Here is a 15,608-nt window from a genome sequence, read left to right as displayed (position 1 = left end):
AGTCGCCCTGTATTCCTTGTAAACCAGGAACATGAAAGCCTTGCCTCAAACCTGCGGGAAAACCTGTATTAACTGCTGTGCCCTCTGCAAGACTATGCTCAAGAGGTTCTGTTGGCACCTTCTAATGCTGTCCCCTCCAAAGTGCTGCCTGGCTCCGAAGGTTTTCAGATGGCCTCCCTGGCAGTTTCATATCCAGAATACAGTCATTAAAAACATAGGGTTTGGCATCAGACAAACATACATTCAAATGCAGACTTCGCCCTGACAAGCTGTGTGACTCGGTGAATGAGCTCTTCTCGGCTAAACGGGGATGGTATTATGGACTACATGGTGTTGTGGGGACCCATGAGTCCATATACAGAAAGTACCCAATACAGTGGCATCCATGGTTAGATGACGGGTATGAACAGGTGTGTGATGGATGGATGGATGGATGGACACACACACACATAGACAAATCTTTTAATGGAGTGAAGGAACACGTCAATGTTTAAGTCCTATGGCCAGCAGGGGGCGGCACTAGGAGCAGCTGGGAATAGTCGTTAGGGCAGATGTAAGTACATGACGTCCTGCTAACAAAGGGTAACTTCGTGCTTCAGGACACAGTCCTGTGCACAGTCTACATCTTTTACAGTTGTGGTAAGAGGTCATCAAGGGCCCCAGAAACAGAGGGGTGAGAAAGCTGAGTGAGGCAATGCGTGATAAGTGGGAGAGTACAAAAGGATAATGAGCCCTGTCTCAGAGAACTCAGAATCCTATTAGGAGACCAGATATGCACATTAAACAGTAGAGATTAAAATAATTGGATGTAACACATGCAAGGAATTTACTACGTGCCAGGCACTGTTCTAAACATTTTACAAATAGTATGTCCTGTGATCACCACAACAACCCTGGGGGGCAGATACTTCAGTCCCATTTCACAGATGGAGAAGTTGAAGTAGAGAGATGGAGTAACTAACCTAAGGTCATGTGACACATATGGAGGTGGGGCCGGGTTGGGACTTGGCATTTGTTCCTTTGGGATTGCTTGGGGAAGGTGGGTATGTGGTGAGGGGTATAGACCACACAGGTCTGAGCAGAGTTTGTGGGCAGGTCAGGCAGAGATAACCACTGTGGTTTCTTTTCCTCAGGTAAAGCAAATCAATACCAGCCAACAATGGAAGCAAAAAGCCTTACTATTTATGCCCAAGTCCAGAAATCAGGTGTAAGTTCTCTATTTTCTTTGTGTGGGGTGGGCCTGTCCTGTTTCCCACGGGATTCCTGGCCAGTCCACCTTGCATAATGCATTAAACTTCAGTGCCAGATGGGAATATTTGTTATTTGAAATAGTGGAAATCACTGGGTAATCTTCTGGTCATCCGTGTCTTCATAAGGGAAAAATGAGGAAGCAAGAAGCACATGACACATGACTCCTCCAGCCCCGGCATTCCAAGTGTCTGTGGTTCCCTGTTACCAATCTCTCCCCTCTCTAGGGACAAGGGTGCAGGCTTGAGGGCAGAAGGAAGGTCCAGAAAGGCTGCTGTCTGATGTGCTGGTCTGGAAGTGTAGGAGTTTGCAAAGCACCATAGAGACACAGGACTTTGGCTGGGGAGATGGAAGGTGATACACAGGTGGAGAAGAAAGAAGGCAAAGCTTGACTGAAAGCGATTGGACCAGGGGAGAGGGATGAAAAACTAGCCATGGTGAAGCTGAAGAGCAGAACTGTCAGAGGAAGAGGGAGGCTGAAGGACTATGGTTAGATGGAAAGGTATTCCAGTTCTTCAGACACGAAGGCAATTCTAGGTAAGGGTACAGGCCAGAACATGGCCATTCGGAAGACTCTAGGACAAAGCTCTTATTTCTGCTGCCCCCTAGTGGCTTGGAGGGCTTAATGCCTAGGCCATCACCACCGCGGAGAACCAAGCTCCGTTTAAATACAGGGGTCCCAAAAGCGAACTCCACCTTTGCAATTACACATTTAGGTAACCAGTTTCAACTTCAGCATAGTGCCTTCCCTATCTACTCTATCCCATGCTGTTCTTTTTACTGTAAACGATGACGTATACCCCAGCAGTGCACCAGGTATAAATGTCAACTCAATGAATTACCCTATGGTGTTATCTAGTAAAGCAGATCTTCCCACCTTGTTTTTCTCCAACACTTATTGTCTTGTCCCTTTATACTTTTGTACATATTTCAGAATCAGCTTCACAAGTATCAGAAAAGGGAAAAATTCCCATTAAGATTGCATGGAATCTACAGATTTAGTTGAGGAGAAATTACCTCTTTCGGTACTGAGTACTCTAATACCATAGAAGTACCACCCAGATCAAGGAACAGAACGTTGACAGCAACCTCCACAAGACCTCTTGTGCCTATCGCTTCATCCCTATTCTCTCTCTCCTCACCAGACAATCACTATCTTGACTTCTAAAAATATATTTTAGTGCATGCTCTCTCTCTCTCTTTAACTTTATAAAAATGGGATTCTACAGTATTTTTCCTCTTGGGTCTGTTTTTCCCCCCCAAATAGTACTTTCATGAAATTCATATATCTTTGTGCTTGGCTATAATGCATTCATTTTCACTGCTTTATAGAACATCAGTGCATGAATATACTAGAGTTCACTTATGTTATGTAGAGTTGACTATTGATGGACATTTGGGTTATTTCCAGTTTGAGACTATTATAAAAATTCCAACTATGAACATTCACATGTGTGTCTCTTGGTAGATACGTGCACTATTTTGTTGGGTATGTACCTAGAAGTAGAATTGCTGAATCACAGTATGCATATCCTCAAATTAGCTAGATAAGGCCAAACTGCTTTTCAAAGTGAGTGCACCAATTTACTTTTAGGCCAGCTACACATTCTAATCAAAACTAGGTGTTATCAGCCTTTCAAATTTTAGTCATTCTGTGGGATGTATCTTTTTTTTAAAGATTTTATTTATTCATTTGATATTTATTCATTTGATAGAGATCACAAGTAGGCAGAGAGGCAGGCAGAGAGAGAGGAAGGGAAGCAGGCTCCCCGCTGAGCAGAGAGCCTGACGTGGGACTTGATCCTAGGACCCTGAGATCATGACCTGAGCCACCCAGGCACCCCGGGATGTGTCTTTTTATAGTTTTATTTTGCATTCCCCTAATTATTAAGGAAGTTGGACAATGCTTCTTTTATTTATTGGTCATCTTAAAATCCTCTGTCTTCAAGTGCCTGTTCAATCTTTTGCCCATTTTCCTTTGAATTTCAGGCTTTTTTAAAAAAAGATTTTATTTACTTATTTGACAGAGATCACAAGTAGGCAGAGAGACAGGCAGAGAGAGAGGAGGAAGCAGGCTCCCTGCTGAGCAGAGAGCCAACATGGGGCTCGATCCCAGGACCCTGGGATCACGACCTGAGCCGAAGGCAGAGACTTTAACCCACTGAGCCACCCAGGCGCCCTGAATTTCAGGCTTTTAAAAAAGTGATTAGTATGAGTACTTTAAATATTTTTAGCTTTTTGGCAGTTACATTTTGTTTTCTTTTTTAATTAAAAAAAATTTTTTTGGCAGTTACATTTTAGCAGATATGTTCACCCATTCTGTGATTTGCCTTTGCAATTTCTCAGTGACACCTGATAAAGAAAGGTTCTTAACTGCAGTGTAGAGCAATTCAGTAATCTCTTCCTTTACAGATAATGCTTTTTGTGTCCTGTTTGAGAAATCGTTCTGTACTCCTGGGTAATGAAGATATCCTATCATTTTCTAAAAGCTGTGTTGTTTATCTTTCACATTTATATCTGTTATGTACCTGAAATGACTTTTGGAGTAAGGTGTGAGATGAGGCAGGTTTCATTTTTCTCCAAATGGTTGTCCTATCAACCACATATTGAAAAGATCCCCCTTGCTCCTGTCAGTGCTGCCTTCATCAGAAACCAAGGGTCTGTATACGTGAGGATCTCTGTATTGTTTGGTTCTCTATCCTGCACCCTTTGCCTGTGTGTTTACACTTGTGCTGGTGCCATGCAGTCTTTACAAATTCATTGTAGATTACAGATTCATCACAAGTTTGATGTCTGGCAAAATGTCTTCTTATTTGTTCTTGTTCTTCATCAAGAGTTCTTGGCCATTTTCAGTCATTTGCATTTCATATATATTTTACATTCAGTTTGTCAAGTTCCACCTAAAAATCCTGCTGGAATTTTTAATCAGAACTGCACTGATCACTTTGAGAAGACCATACGTACTTACAGTAATGAGTCTTTCCATTCACAGAAAAAGACATCTTTTCCTTCATGTAGGTCTTCTTAAATTCTCTAAATGATGTTTTATAGTTTTTTGCATAAGAGGACTTGTCCATCATAATTTATTACTTGGAATTTGAGCATTTGAGATTTCTGGAATACTATCATCAACATTATTTTTTTTTAAACGTTGAGTTTCTATATGTTATTGATACATAGAAATACAATTAATTTTTGTATTTTTACCTTATATTTACAACATTGCTAAACTCACTTGTAAACTCTAGTCATTTATCTATAGATGACTTAGATTTTCTCTGCATACAATTGTATCATCTATAAAAAGAAATTACAGTATATTTCTTCATTTTTAAGTCACATAATTTCTCTTCCTGTTTTTACTGGCTGAGATACCCTACCCAGTGTTGAATGGAAGTGTTAAAAGAGGCATCCTTGGATGGTTCCAAACCCTAAAGGGAAACTTCCAACATCTGACCATCAAGTATGGTTTTTGTTGAAGGCTTTTATAGCTATCTTTTCACCTGACTGAGAACATTCTCTTCTATTTCTAGTTTGCTAAGGAATAGACATCAAATTTTATCCACTCTCTCTCTGCATCTGTTGATATAATCTTCTGGATTTTTTGTATTGATCTTTTTTATTTATCTGCGGAACCACAGTGATCTACAAAGACTATACCGCATTCGCATTCCTGGAACAGAAATGATGTAGTCTGGTCCTTTTTAAATATTGCTGGGTCTTATTTTATTAATACTTTGTTGAGAGGATGCTGTTACTGACCCGTTTGGTTTCCAAGTGCAACTGGCCTACAATTTTCCTCTCTTGTGATTGCCCCAGTGAGGTTTTGAACCAAGATTATGCTAACCTGACAAAATGAGTAGAAGTGCAGGTTCATTTCCTAGTGCTACTATAACAAACGTCTGCAGACAAGGAGACTTAAAGCTATAAAGTCATTCTCTAACAGTCGTGGAGGCCACAAGTCCAAGATGGAGGTGTGGGCAGGGCCATGCTCCCTCTGAAAGTGTTGCTTTGCCTCTCCCAGCTTCTGATGGTTCCAGGCACCCTTTGACACCCGTCGGCTGTAGCTACAGAACTTCTGCTTCCACCTCCACATACATTTCTTCTCCCTGTTTCTCTGGGTCTTCTCCCTTCCTGTCTCTTACAAGAACCCTTATCACTGGATTTAATCCAGCGGGACCTTATTGAAATCCTTGCCTTAATTACATCTGCAAAGACCCTCTTCCAAATAAGGTCACATTTATAGGTTCTGGATGGATCTATCTTTTGGGGGTCACAGTTCAACCCCCTACAGGGTGTTATTTTTCCCTTAAATATTTGGTAGGATTCATGGGTGAAGCTATCTGAGTCAGGGGTTCCTCTGAGGGAGGAATCTTTTAAATTATACTTTTATAATCCCATTCTCCTCCCTTTTGTTAATTAAGCAACATTTTTTCCCTGTTTTTTAGTTGCTAACCTGGAAATTATAAAATGCATCTTTGACTCACCAAAGTCTAATATTTAGTCTCTTCCTGGACAGTACTTCATCTTCCCTTTAACTTCACCCTCTGATTTATGTACGTTTTTTGGCCATTATTTTAATTTTATGTATGTTTTAAATGTGGGAGACATCGTTGTTATTGTTTTACACATCAATATGCATTTACACTTGCCTACATTTTTACAGTTCTCTTTGTTCATAGTTGTAAAGCTGTATGTTATGATATAAAGACTAATAACGTGGACAATGATTAAATGTTAATATTTCCTTTGTTCTTATTCATAATGGTGATATTATAAAGACTAGGGTAACAGGGAAATTATGTAACACACATTTGCTGTCCACTAGGGAACTCTCGTAGGTCTTATCAGGACTGTTGCCTTGTACAACTCTGGGGACACTGTTTATGAAGAATATGTGAGAATAACACCCCTGGGGTTTCTTGTAAGTCATGCTCCCTGGACTCATGCCCTAACTAAAGACACCGGCATAAAAAATGTACTAAGTTATTACAACTGTGTTTAAGAGAATTCCCTAAGTCCCGGTTAAAATCCTGAAGGGAGCACTAACAACGTGCTAACCGTGTTGTGTTGAAGTGGGAAGACTGTAAGTGGTTTCCTTTATGCTTTTTTCCTCCTTTCCAAAACTTCTTAACTAAATATTAAAAGCGTAAGTTATTAACTTCTCCCCCATGCCCCTAAGTCAGGTCATACCAAAGTCCTTTCAGACAGGAAGACAGTCAGGGGTGGATAAAGGTCTCTTAATTAAATTGTTTCACATTCTCTTCATCTATCTCATTATTAAAAGTACTTTTCCCTTAAATTCATTTTTTTTCTCCAAAATAGGGCATCTATGAGTTGTATGGGATCTTGAAAGTCATCTATTTGAATCCCTCAATTACTGCTTGAGTTATCTTCTCATTATTACTTCCAAAGTGTTGGCTAGCTTCTTTTTTACTGAAATACAGTCTGTGAACAAGCAGCATCAGCATCACCTGGGACCTTATTAGAAATGCAGAAGCTCAGGGCTTACCCCAAATCTTCTGAAATAGAACAAGCCTTCTAACAAGACACCCAGGTAATGCATATGCACATTCAAGGGTGAGAAGCCCTGGTCTACTCCAGGCACTTCTGGTAATGGGGAATTCTCTGCCTCCCAAGGCAATCCACTCCACATCTGAGCATTTCTTAGAATTAGAAAGATCTTCACTATATTGAAACCAAATGTTTCTTCCAAATCCCAATCTTGGCTTAAACCTGAAGGACTCTACAGAACAAATCTAATTCCTTTTCTTCAAGACAATCAAGCAAATATATAAAGAGAGAGATCATGTCCCACCTTGAATCTTCTTTTCTCCAATAAACTTTTTCAATTCCATAATTCTGAGCTTCTTCATGTTAAAACCCATGTTTAGTTTCTGGTCTTGCTCTACATCCAGAAGTGGGGGGCAGCACTGTGCTAGACCAGGGTCCTGAAGCGTGTTGAAAGGATGACTTCCCTGGCATAAGTCTTGTTACCTCTGTTTTATGGGGATGTGGTCTTTACCCCTACATTGACTTCATCCTGGTATTATGGATTGTAAGTCATTTAAAGTAACATCAACTGATTCTTTAAAAATGTGCGGGGCACTACTTTTGTGGGGAATGGGAAGAAATATGGGAATAATTAGTCTGTTTGAAAAAACAACATGTAAATAAATGAGAGTGTTTTAAATATCATACAGTTACGTGCCATCATGTATGCATTAGACTTTAAATATCTGGGGAATTTAGGTAGAGGAGAGGTCATTACAAGTTGAGGTAAGCAAAGAAGAACAGCATGATGAGAAGACCATGCACGTCAAGCTGAGGGGCCTCTGGGGACTCCCGGCTTTGATACTTCTTACACATGCACATAGGAAAGTACTAAGTCTTTTGGAGCCTTCACTTGTCCATCTGTGACAATGGGATTTAATGTGCAGAGTTGGCGGGAGACAAATGTGGCACCTGCGGAAAACACTGTAAACACCCAGATATGTATGCTTACTATGAAGTTCATCACTGGGGCAGGAGAGAGACGTCACAGGAAACCATGTCAGAGTCCGGAATAGTGGGAGCAGCAGCGTGTGCTGGGATGAACTTGGTGTGTTGTAGGTGACAGGAGCCAGACAAATGTTAGGAAGATCCTGTTCCCTTCCACTGCACTGGTGACAGCCACACCAGTTCCGGTTCACTGCGAGGAAGACTTAAAACACCTGGGGAGTGCTCTTGGTGCCGTGGGCTGCCTCTCGAGGCTGTGAGCTCCGAGATGCCACTTGGGGAATCCAAGCAAAGCCCTGGGAATTGAATTCTGGGGAATTTGCAGGAGCATTTCCACCTGAGAAGGAGGCTGGGCCAGTTGACTCGGAGGGGCTTTCTAGCTCCAAGTTTCTGGATCTTGGGCTTCTCCGTGGGAAGACTCGGATGGAAACAATTCTGCTCAGCTGATTTCCTCCTCTTTGCTTCTCTTATAGTCTGTTCAGAAGAAACCTGATCCCCTGCCAGCTCAGGACCCCTGCACCACCATTTACGTCGCTGCTGCAGAACCTGTCCCAGACCCCGTCCAGGTGAGGCATCTCTCGGAGCCTCCTCTCCACAGGGAGGGAAGTGGTGGAGGAAGGGAGTGGTGGGACCTGGGTAGAGCCAAGATAAAGCAGTCCTGAAGTGGAGAAGGCAGGCCCCAGCAAGTGGGTCACAGGGATCCTCCGAGGCCTTGGCTGCGGGACTTCCGGGAGCCCCTCCCGGCTGCTCACATGGGGACACAGCTCTCTCTCTGTTCGCTAGTGTTTCTCTGAGAGCTGTCCAAAAAGCTGTCATCAGAATCAGCTGGCATATTTGCTAAAAATAAAGATTTCTGGAGCTTTCTCCTAGGATTCTGTTCAGTCAGAATGTCCATGGTGAGCAACCAGGCATCTACACATTAAAAAGCAACCTCCCCAAGGGGTCCCAGAGCATGTTTACCTTTGCGATTTGCATCTTGATTCCGAGAGCTCCTGACTTCAGCTGCATAACAGCATCACAGGACAGCTTTGTAAAAAGGGCTCATGCGGGGGCTCCATCCAGCCCAGCTGCATCAGAATCTCTAGGAGTGGGTGGTGCCTGGCATGAGCCCGAAGAGAATATGGTGCGCAGCCAGGCGGAGCCTTGCCATCTACCCCCACTGCAAGATCAGCGTGCGTTAAGTTTCCTCGACAGCAATTGTTCCTTTGCCTAAAGGGACAGAAGTAAATTCGGGGCTGATATCTTGGCTCCAGTGGGGTTCTGTTAAATAAAACATTTTAGAAGATAATTGAGGATCAGAAGTCCACAGAAATGCCTACATGGACCCCTCCGCCTCAAAGCGCTTACTGGATAGACCCCTGGGAATGCCTGGGAGGATGCCCTGTCTGCATCTGGAGGTCTGTTCTCAGAACACTGTCCTATCCTATGCAGAAGTAAACACATGAATCTAACTTTAAAAAGCTTTAAGAAATAATGCAGATTTTTAGTGATGTTTTCCTCATCAAAAACAGTCTGTTGTATTTCACATTTCACAGCAAAACCTCCTGAATTCCTCCATTCCTGTCCTTCTCTGACTCTTGAATCTACTCCACCGAGAAGACATCTTTGCCCGCAGCCCGTCTCTCCTCCCTCCCTCTCTGCTCCGGTTCTTCCTTCTCTCTTGGGGTCTCACTGTCCCTTTCCAAAGCTCAGTGAATTAGGATTCTCTTGGCTTCCCCAACTGCACCCCATGCACAATAGCAAAACAAATGGTTTTCCTTATAAGGCAAGGTCAGGGAAGAAAGCAAAGAGAAACCTCTCCCAGGTCTCCCTGATGGGGAGTGATGGGGTGCACACACCTGGACGGGATCTGGAGCCCTGGGATGCTCCTCCCAGCAGGTCACTGCACCCCCTGAGATCTGAGACTCTTTCCCTTTACTAAGCAGCACAGTTCCCATTTGTAGCCTGTGAAGGTGGTGCCTCTACTCATAGACTTCTGTTTTGCCCCCAGGAATCAAATTCCATCACAGTCTATGCCAGTGTGACACTTCCTGAGAGCTGACACCACAGACCCAGTGAAGGGACTTTCTGAAGGACTCTGGAGGGGCCACAATAAACACTGAACTTGGCTCCAGGTCCCAAGGTCCCCGTGACACTCTGCACACCTGTACTCTTCTCAGATCAACTCCCCGGTGATGCTTTGTCCACAGCGACCTGTGGGATGGACAAGGGACTGAGGCTTTCCGAGCACTCAGCCTGCTCCTCAGGAAGAGAGAACTATAGGTATAACTTTCCAGCTCTGTGGTGTAGCAGATGGAATGAGTAACGTGGGTCCAGGGAGCCCAGACCTCCAGGTGTCTTGCTTCTTGCTGGGACTGGACAATAAGAGCCAAAGGCAGGAAGCTGGGACATCCAGTACCTCTGACAGCTGACCCACCAGCCGCAACATCTGGAACATTTTACATCTTGGCTGCCTGGGCTTGGTCCCGGGAGCTGACCCCGCTCCACACAGATCTGATCCACACAGACCTGATCAAGGCTCTGTGCCTTGCTTTCTGTCTCTGGACGGGCAGTGAAGGGTGAACTCCTTATCGTAGGTAGAACACTCTGAGATTATTCTATGAAAGAAGCTAATAGAGTCAGTATTTTATTGCGAAACGCAGAAGCTGAAGGGTCAATAAACTGACGATGTGACTGTGAAGTCTTTGAGCTCTGAATAATGGAAACAAAATCACCCAAGATTCTTTAAAAATTCTAGAATATTTAAGTTTAATATAATATAACACATATATTACATATGTAATATTTAAGGATTTAAGAATACTTAAAGGTATTCCCAGCCGACGCCCTGAGGTTTAAAGAGACATGACAAGCGTTTGGGGGCGCTGTTGCTGAGGAACTGGGCATCTTCAGGACTTGTCCCAGGCTGACCTTTTACTTCTCAAAGTGATCTTTAAATCCCTACTTCTCCGTTTACTCCATTGAACAGCGCCTGCGGAGCCTCCGCTAAGATGCTCTCACTACGCTCTGAATCCGTTCACACCCATGACCTCGCCGTCATCCGGGTCTTTACCGGGCACCTGCACTCCCCTTTTCACACCAAATGTAACCTGACCTAGAAAATTAACATATTGTGACCCAACAGCATCCGATAATTGCATGCTGCATAACTTAAATTGCACGTTGCAGACAGAAAGAGCCTCTTTTGGCAAAGTCTTCTTCTTTTTTTTTTTTTCCTATTCTCTGCTCTCAGGCAGGCCTCCTTCAATGTAAGCTCTTAGCGAAACTGGTTAAGTCGGTTCTTGGAAGACCTTGGTGAACCCTGGTTCAGAAATCACCAGCCATGTCGCAGCCGTATGAGGGCATCAACTTTGCAGCGCAAGGACGCCAGACCCCAGCTGCTTGGCTGTCGTCTTCCTGGATCCAGAGCCCGGCTCCTCCGCCCCTACCCTGCCTCCTCTGGACCTGGAAACTCAGGGCTGCTGGCGCACTCTCTGCACCAGAGTGACCTCTCCCGCGCCCCTTCATCTCCTGCTTTCTAGTTTCTAATTCGGACTCTGGGACTGAGTGGCCCGGGCGAGGTCACGCAATCATGTTCTGCCTCCAAGGGAGGCTGGGAATTGAATATCTGACATGTTTCACTTTCACAGTGGTTGGTGAGATTTGCCTTTTACAAGTTAGGGAATTCCACAAACACAGGCAAGTGAGACGGAATGCTGAGCAGGTGAAGAGAAAAAAAAGATCACTGTATGTCGTATAAACGTAGGCTCACTGTCTGTTCTCAGAAACCGAGGAAGCTATTATCGAGGGTCTGTAAGCCCTGGGGTGATGAGCACTCAGACCCTTACCACAGCTCGGATTGTTCTAGCCCGTTAGTTCTCAACGCTTTGCTTTTTCTTGTGGCCGAATTCTGCCCAATGGAAGGAAGGAAAGAAAGGAGGAGAGAGGGAGCTCTCCCCTCAGAATTCCCCAGCAGAGGCTCAAGACCTCACTGAGGAGGATGGCTGCGTCTTGCGGACATTTGATGTCAGGTTCTGTTCTGCACCATCAGGGTCCAGGGTCGCGTGAGAAAGCACGCACTCCTCGGCTCACACCCGTTCCCCCAAGGCACTGCTGGTAGGGCTGGAGTGTTCCTTTTCCTCAGGTCTAAAAAATGAAACTGATACTGTAGAGTCCAGCTTCCCCACATTTCTTTTCTAATGTTTTCCTTTGATTGAGCATATCTGAATTTTAGAGAACTCAAGAGGAACAGACCATTCTCGGTATTAAGGGGCTGGGCTCCAAAATGCAGCTGGGCGTTGTCCCTCCTGAGGACACGTCTCTGGTCCTACGAACCCATGTGATTGGTCAACGGGGCCTAGGCGCTCTGGAGAACCCCCGATGACAGTAAGCTACGTCTCTTCCTGAGTTTTTGTTTCTACCTCCTGGAAATGAATAAAATTTGGACAATCAATCAAGGAATTTGCCCTTTTGTCTTGTGTTACCTGGAAGTTTCGTAAGATGGCAATATGGCAAGACACGTCCCACCGCCTGGTGTCTCTGCAGCTGTGAAACCCAGAGGGTGGCTGATTGGATCTGATGAGCTGTGACGCTGTCCCTTTCCTAGGGTGTGAGCAGGGGTTAGCTCTGTGCCCCCAAGTCACCAAAGTCGGGAGCCACTCTCCCCCAGAGAGGAGAGCTGTATGGGCTCACACCTGCCAATATTCCCACGGTGATATAAATAGTAGAGTTGCCAGGGTACCTTTAAAAAAAAACACTGAGGCCCAAACCCTACCTCCAACCCAAATGGAATCTGGGTGGGCATCTTCAGAACCAGCCCCCTAAAAGCAGTCCCGAGAGCCAGAGAGGGTTTTGTGACGCGTTCCCTGCGGCAGCCGCTAGAGGGAGATGGAGGAGTACGGTCCACCCCGCGCCAGCATCACCAGCGCCGCTTCCCGGTCGGACCCGGCAGGGCTGAGTCCAGAGTCCCGGACGCGGCGGCTGGACTCCCATCCGCTCCGCACCGACCGGCTGAGGAGAGCTCATTCCAGCACGCCTAGATGCTCCGGAAGCAGCTAGGACGCGCGCCGAACTCTGGCTTCAGGAAGGAGGAGAGCAGGCTTGCTTTACGCAAGAAGTTGGAAGTCACAATGGGAATGAAGTAGAACGTTTCCAGCCAAAGATAAGACCCTTCAGCTCAGAATATTAAAAAAAAAATAAAATAAAATTGGACCAAGATATCAGATTTACTTTCACTGCAGTCACGCTTCCGACCTGAGAATAGGAGGAGGGGAGGGGGGGGAGGCATAATTTATGTAAATATCTATGCAAATATTTATGCAAATATTCAACTCTCTGAATGTATGCAATTGTTCTGCAAAATTTATACACCTGCTGACAGTACATTAGAGCTCCTCCTTTCCCCATTCCTCAATAGCACTTGGTATTAGCTGATTTTCTAGGCCAATCAAGTATGTGATGTAGCACAGTTATTTTTTTCACTAAAATTATGTCCAATTTTTTAGACATAAATTTATGTCTATTTGTAGACAAAGTTTTTTGAAAATATTTTATGAAACTCTTTTTCCAGCTCACCATTATAATAAAAATCAACTTGTCATCCCATATATTAATATTTCAGAAAACCAAATAGTATTAATTAGGTAAGTGCCCTTTTAAATCTCAAACATCCTTTGGTTTGGATGATAAATTATGTGATTATTCTAGAAAGAGGAGAACAAGGAATTGACCCATAGAGTTCACAACGTGGAGATCATTCCAGCCTACTGAGAGAAGTAAATGCTAATTCATTTTGTTAGGAGGTAGGGATATCAATACTAATTAATTCTTATTACTGGTAGAAAAATACAGACTTGTATATGTTTCTTAAAATGTAATATGTAATCACTAATAGAATGGATTGGTTTCCAGATGTAGGCCAGTCTATTAAGGCATTATGACATATTGCCGAGAGAAAGAACGAGGCCGTGGGAAAAGTGGCTTCTGGTGGACCTGTTTGTGGGTGGAATGCTCCACCAAGAAGAAATTAGAAGGACACACTACAGTGAGCTGGCCCACGGGCATCATCATGAAAATGTCAAGTGGCCAGGTCAATTTGAATAAAAAGAAACATGGCCATCCTTCTGATAAATTCTAATTGTGTTTCAAGCAATTTTTGTTTCGTGAGTGTAAATGCTATGCTGTTAGGTGCCTGAAAATTTCATGATCACTACATCCTTTAAGCAGATTGCACCTCCCTCTTATCATTATGCTCGTTCTCACTCAAACCACACCTACAACGTGCTTAGTGCACAGAGCTCACATGAAAAGGAAATTCAGGAATTATGTTGGAGGCTTGATGGCATCAGGTGTATCAACTGGTTGATAGGAACTCAAGGACTAGGACTCACCAGATGACACACTAGTGATCCACCATTTTCCAAGGGAAGGGGACACCAATACATAAAATGTCTAACAGTAATACTGAGAGTCTGACATTTGGGGATATTCAGTCAATCTGCAAACTTGCAACCAAAACTGAACACAATGTAAATTGCATTTCAGGTTCCCAGAGTGCTCTCTACTCAAGAAAACATGTGTAGGGAACTCCAAAATATGCTTAAATGGCTTAAATGTGTGTGTATACTTTAAAATATATTCATATTTATATACATATTTAAAAATATGTATATATATACATACATATATATTTACATATGGCTATACTGCAAAACAACTACTGTACCCAAAATAATGAGCACACCTGTCACTGCTAAAAGTTGTTTTGTGCCTTTTGTGATCCTACTCGCCTGTCCCCCAACCAGGTAAATTTGATGTGCTTTCTGTCCCTATAGATTAGTTTGCATTTTCTAAAATTTTGTTCTAGCTGGAACTTTGTATCTGGCTCCTTTCACTTGGCATGGTTATGTTGCGATTCCCGATTCCCGCATGCCAGCGTGTGCGTTAATAGACCACTCTGTTTCACTGCTGAGTGGTCTTCTCTTGTATCAATTTAACACTATTCGTTTATCTATTCACCTGTTGATTGCATTTGGGTTTTTTCTAGTTTTTGGCTATTACAGATAAAGTTGCAACAAACATTCGGGTACAAGTCTTTGTGTGGACACATCCTGTCATTTCTTTTAGTAAATGTCTAGAAGTAGAAGAGCTGAATTATGTGGTAGGTAAAGTTAAACTTGTTAAGAAATTGTCACTGGTTTCTAAAGTGTTTATAATATTGTCTTAGTCCATTCGGGCTGCTATGACAAAAGACTGTAAGCCAAGTGGTTTATAAGCCACAGAAATTTATCTGTCACGGTTCTGGAGGTTAGAAAGTGCAAGGTCATGGTGCCAGCAGATTCAATGCCAGGATGACCCATTGCCTGGTTTGTAGATGGCTGTTTTCGTGCTGTGTCTTCAGATGGTGGAAGGAGGGGGATGCTCTCTGCAGCCTTTTTATAAGGGCATTAATCCCATTCAGGAAGGCTCCATTCTGATGATCAAATCACTTTCCAAAGCCCCCACCCCCTGATACCATCACATTGAGGGTTAGGTTTCAACATACGAATTTTAGAGGGACATAAACATTCAGTCTACAGAAATCGTTTTAGGAACATATATACCAGCAGTGTGTGAGAGTTTCAGTTTCTCCACAAACTTGCCAACATTTGCTACAGGGACCCAGGTTTCTCCCAAGAAACAGAACCAATTGGATATCTACATGGGTAGCTAGAATGAGGTTTATTATAAGGAATTGGCTCATGATGTTGATGGAGGCTGAAAGACCTACAGTCTGCTGTCTGCAAGCTGGAGGACCTGGAGGGCTGGTGGTGTGACTTCCAGTCAGAGTTCAAAGGTCTGAGAACCCAGAGCATAGATGGTGCAATCCCCAGGCGAAGGGCAAA

The 15,608-nt window shown here is 43.7% G+C and overlaps 1 protein-coding gene across 2 annotated transcripts in view; it reads left to right on the top strand.

Annotated features, from left to right (window-relative positions):
• SLAMF1 (signaling lymphocytic activation molecule family member 1) overlaps positions 1-12,180 on the top strand; it is a 33,474-nt gene extending 21,294 nt beyond the window's left edge. Inside the window, exons 5-7 of one of the 2 annotated variants that reach the window (XM_080824953.1) lie at positions 1,134-1,207; positions 8,220-8,312; positions 10,979-12,180. In XM_080824953.1, the coding sequence (XP_080681079.1) occupies positions 1,134-1,207; positions 8,220-8,312; positions 10,979-11,044 (233 nt within the window). In that variant the 3' untranslated portion in view covers positions 11,045-12,180. Of the gene's footprint in view, positions 1-1,133; positions 1,208-8,219; positions 8,313-9,736 lie in introns of both variants that reach the window. The other variant, XM_080824954.1, reaches the window with a different exon arrangement.
• Positions 12,181-15,608: the final 3,428 nt, after the last annotated feature.

This window comes from Martes martes (genome assembly GCF_963455335.1).
Source record: "Martes martes genome assembly, chromosome: 15".
NCBI classification, from domain to species: Eukaryota; Metazoa; Chordata; class Mammalia; order Carnivora; family Mustelidae; genus Martes; species Martes martes.
This window is presented reverse-complemented; position numbering and strand designations above follow the sequence as displayed.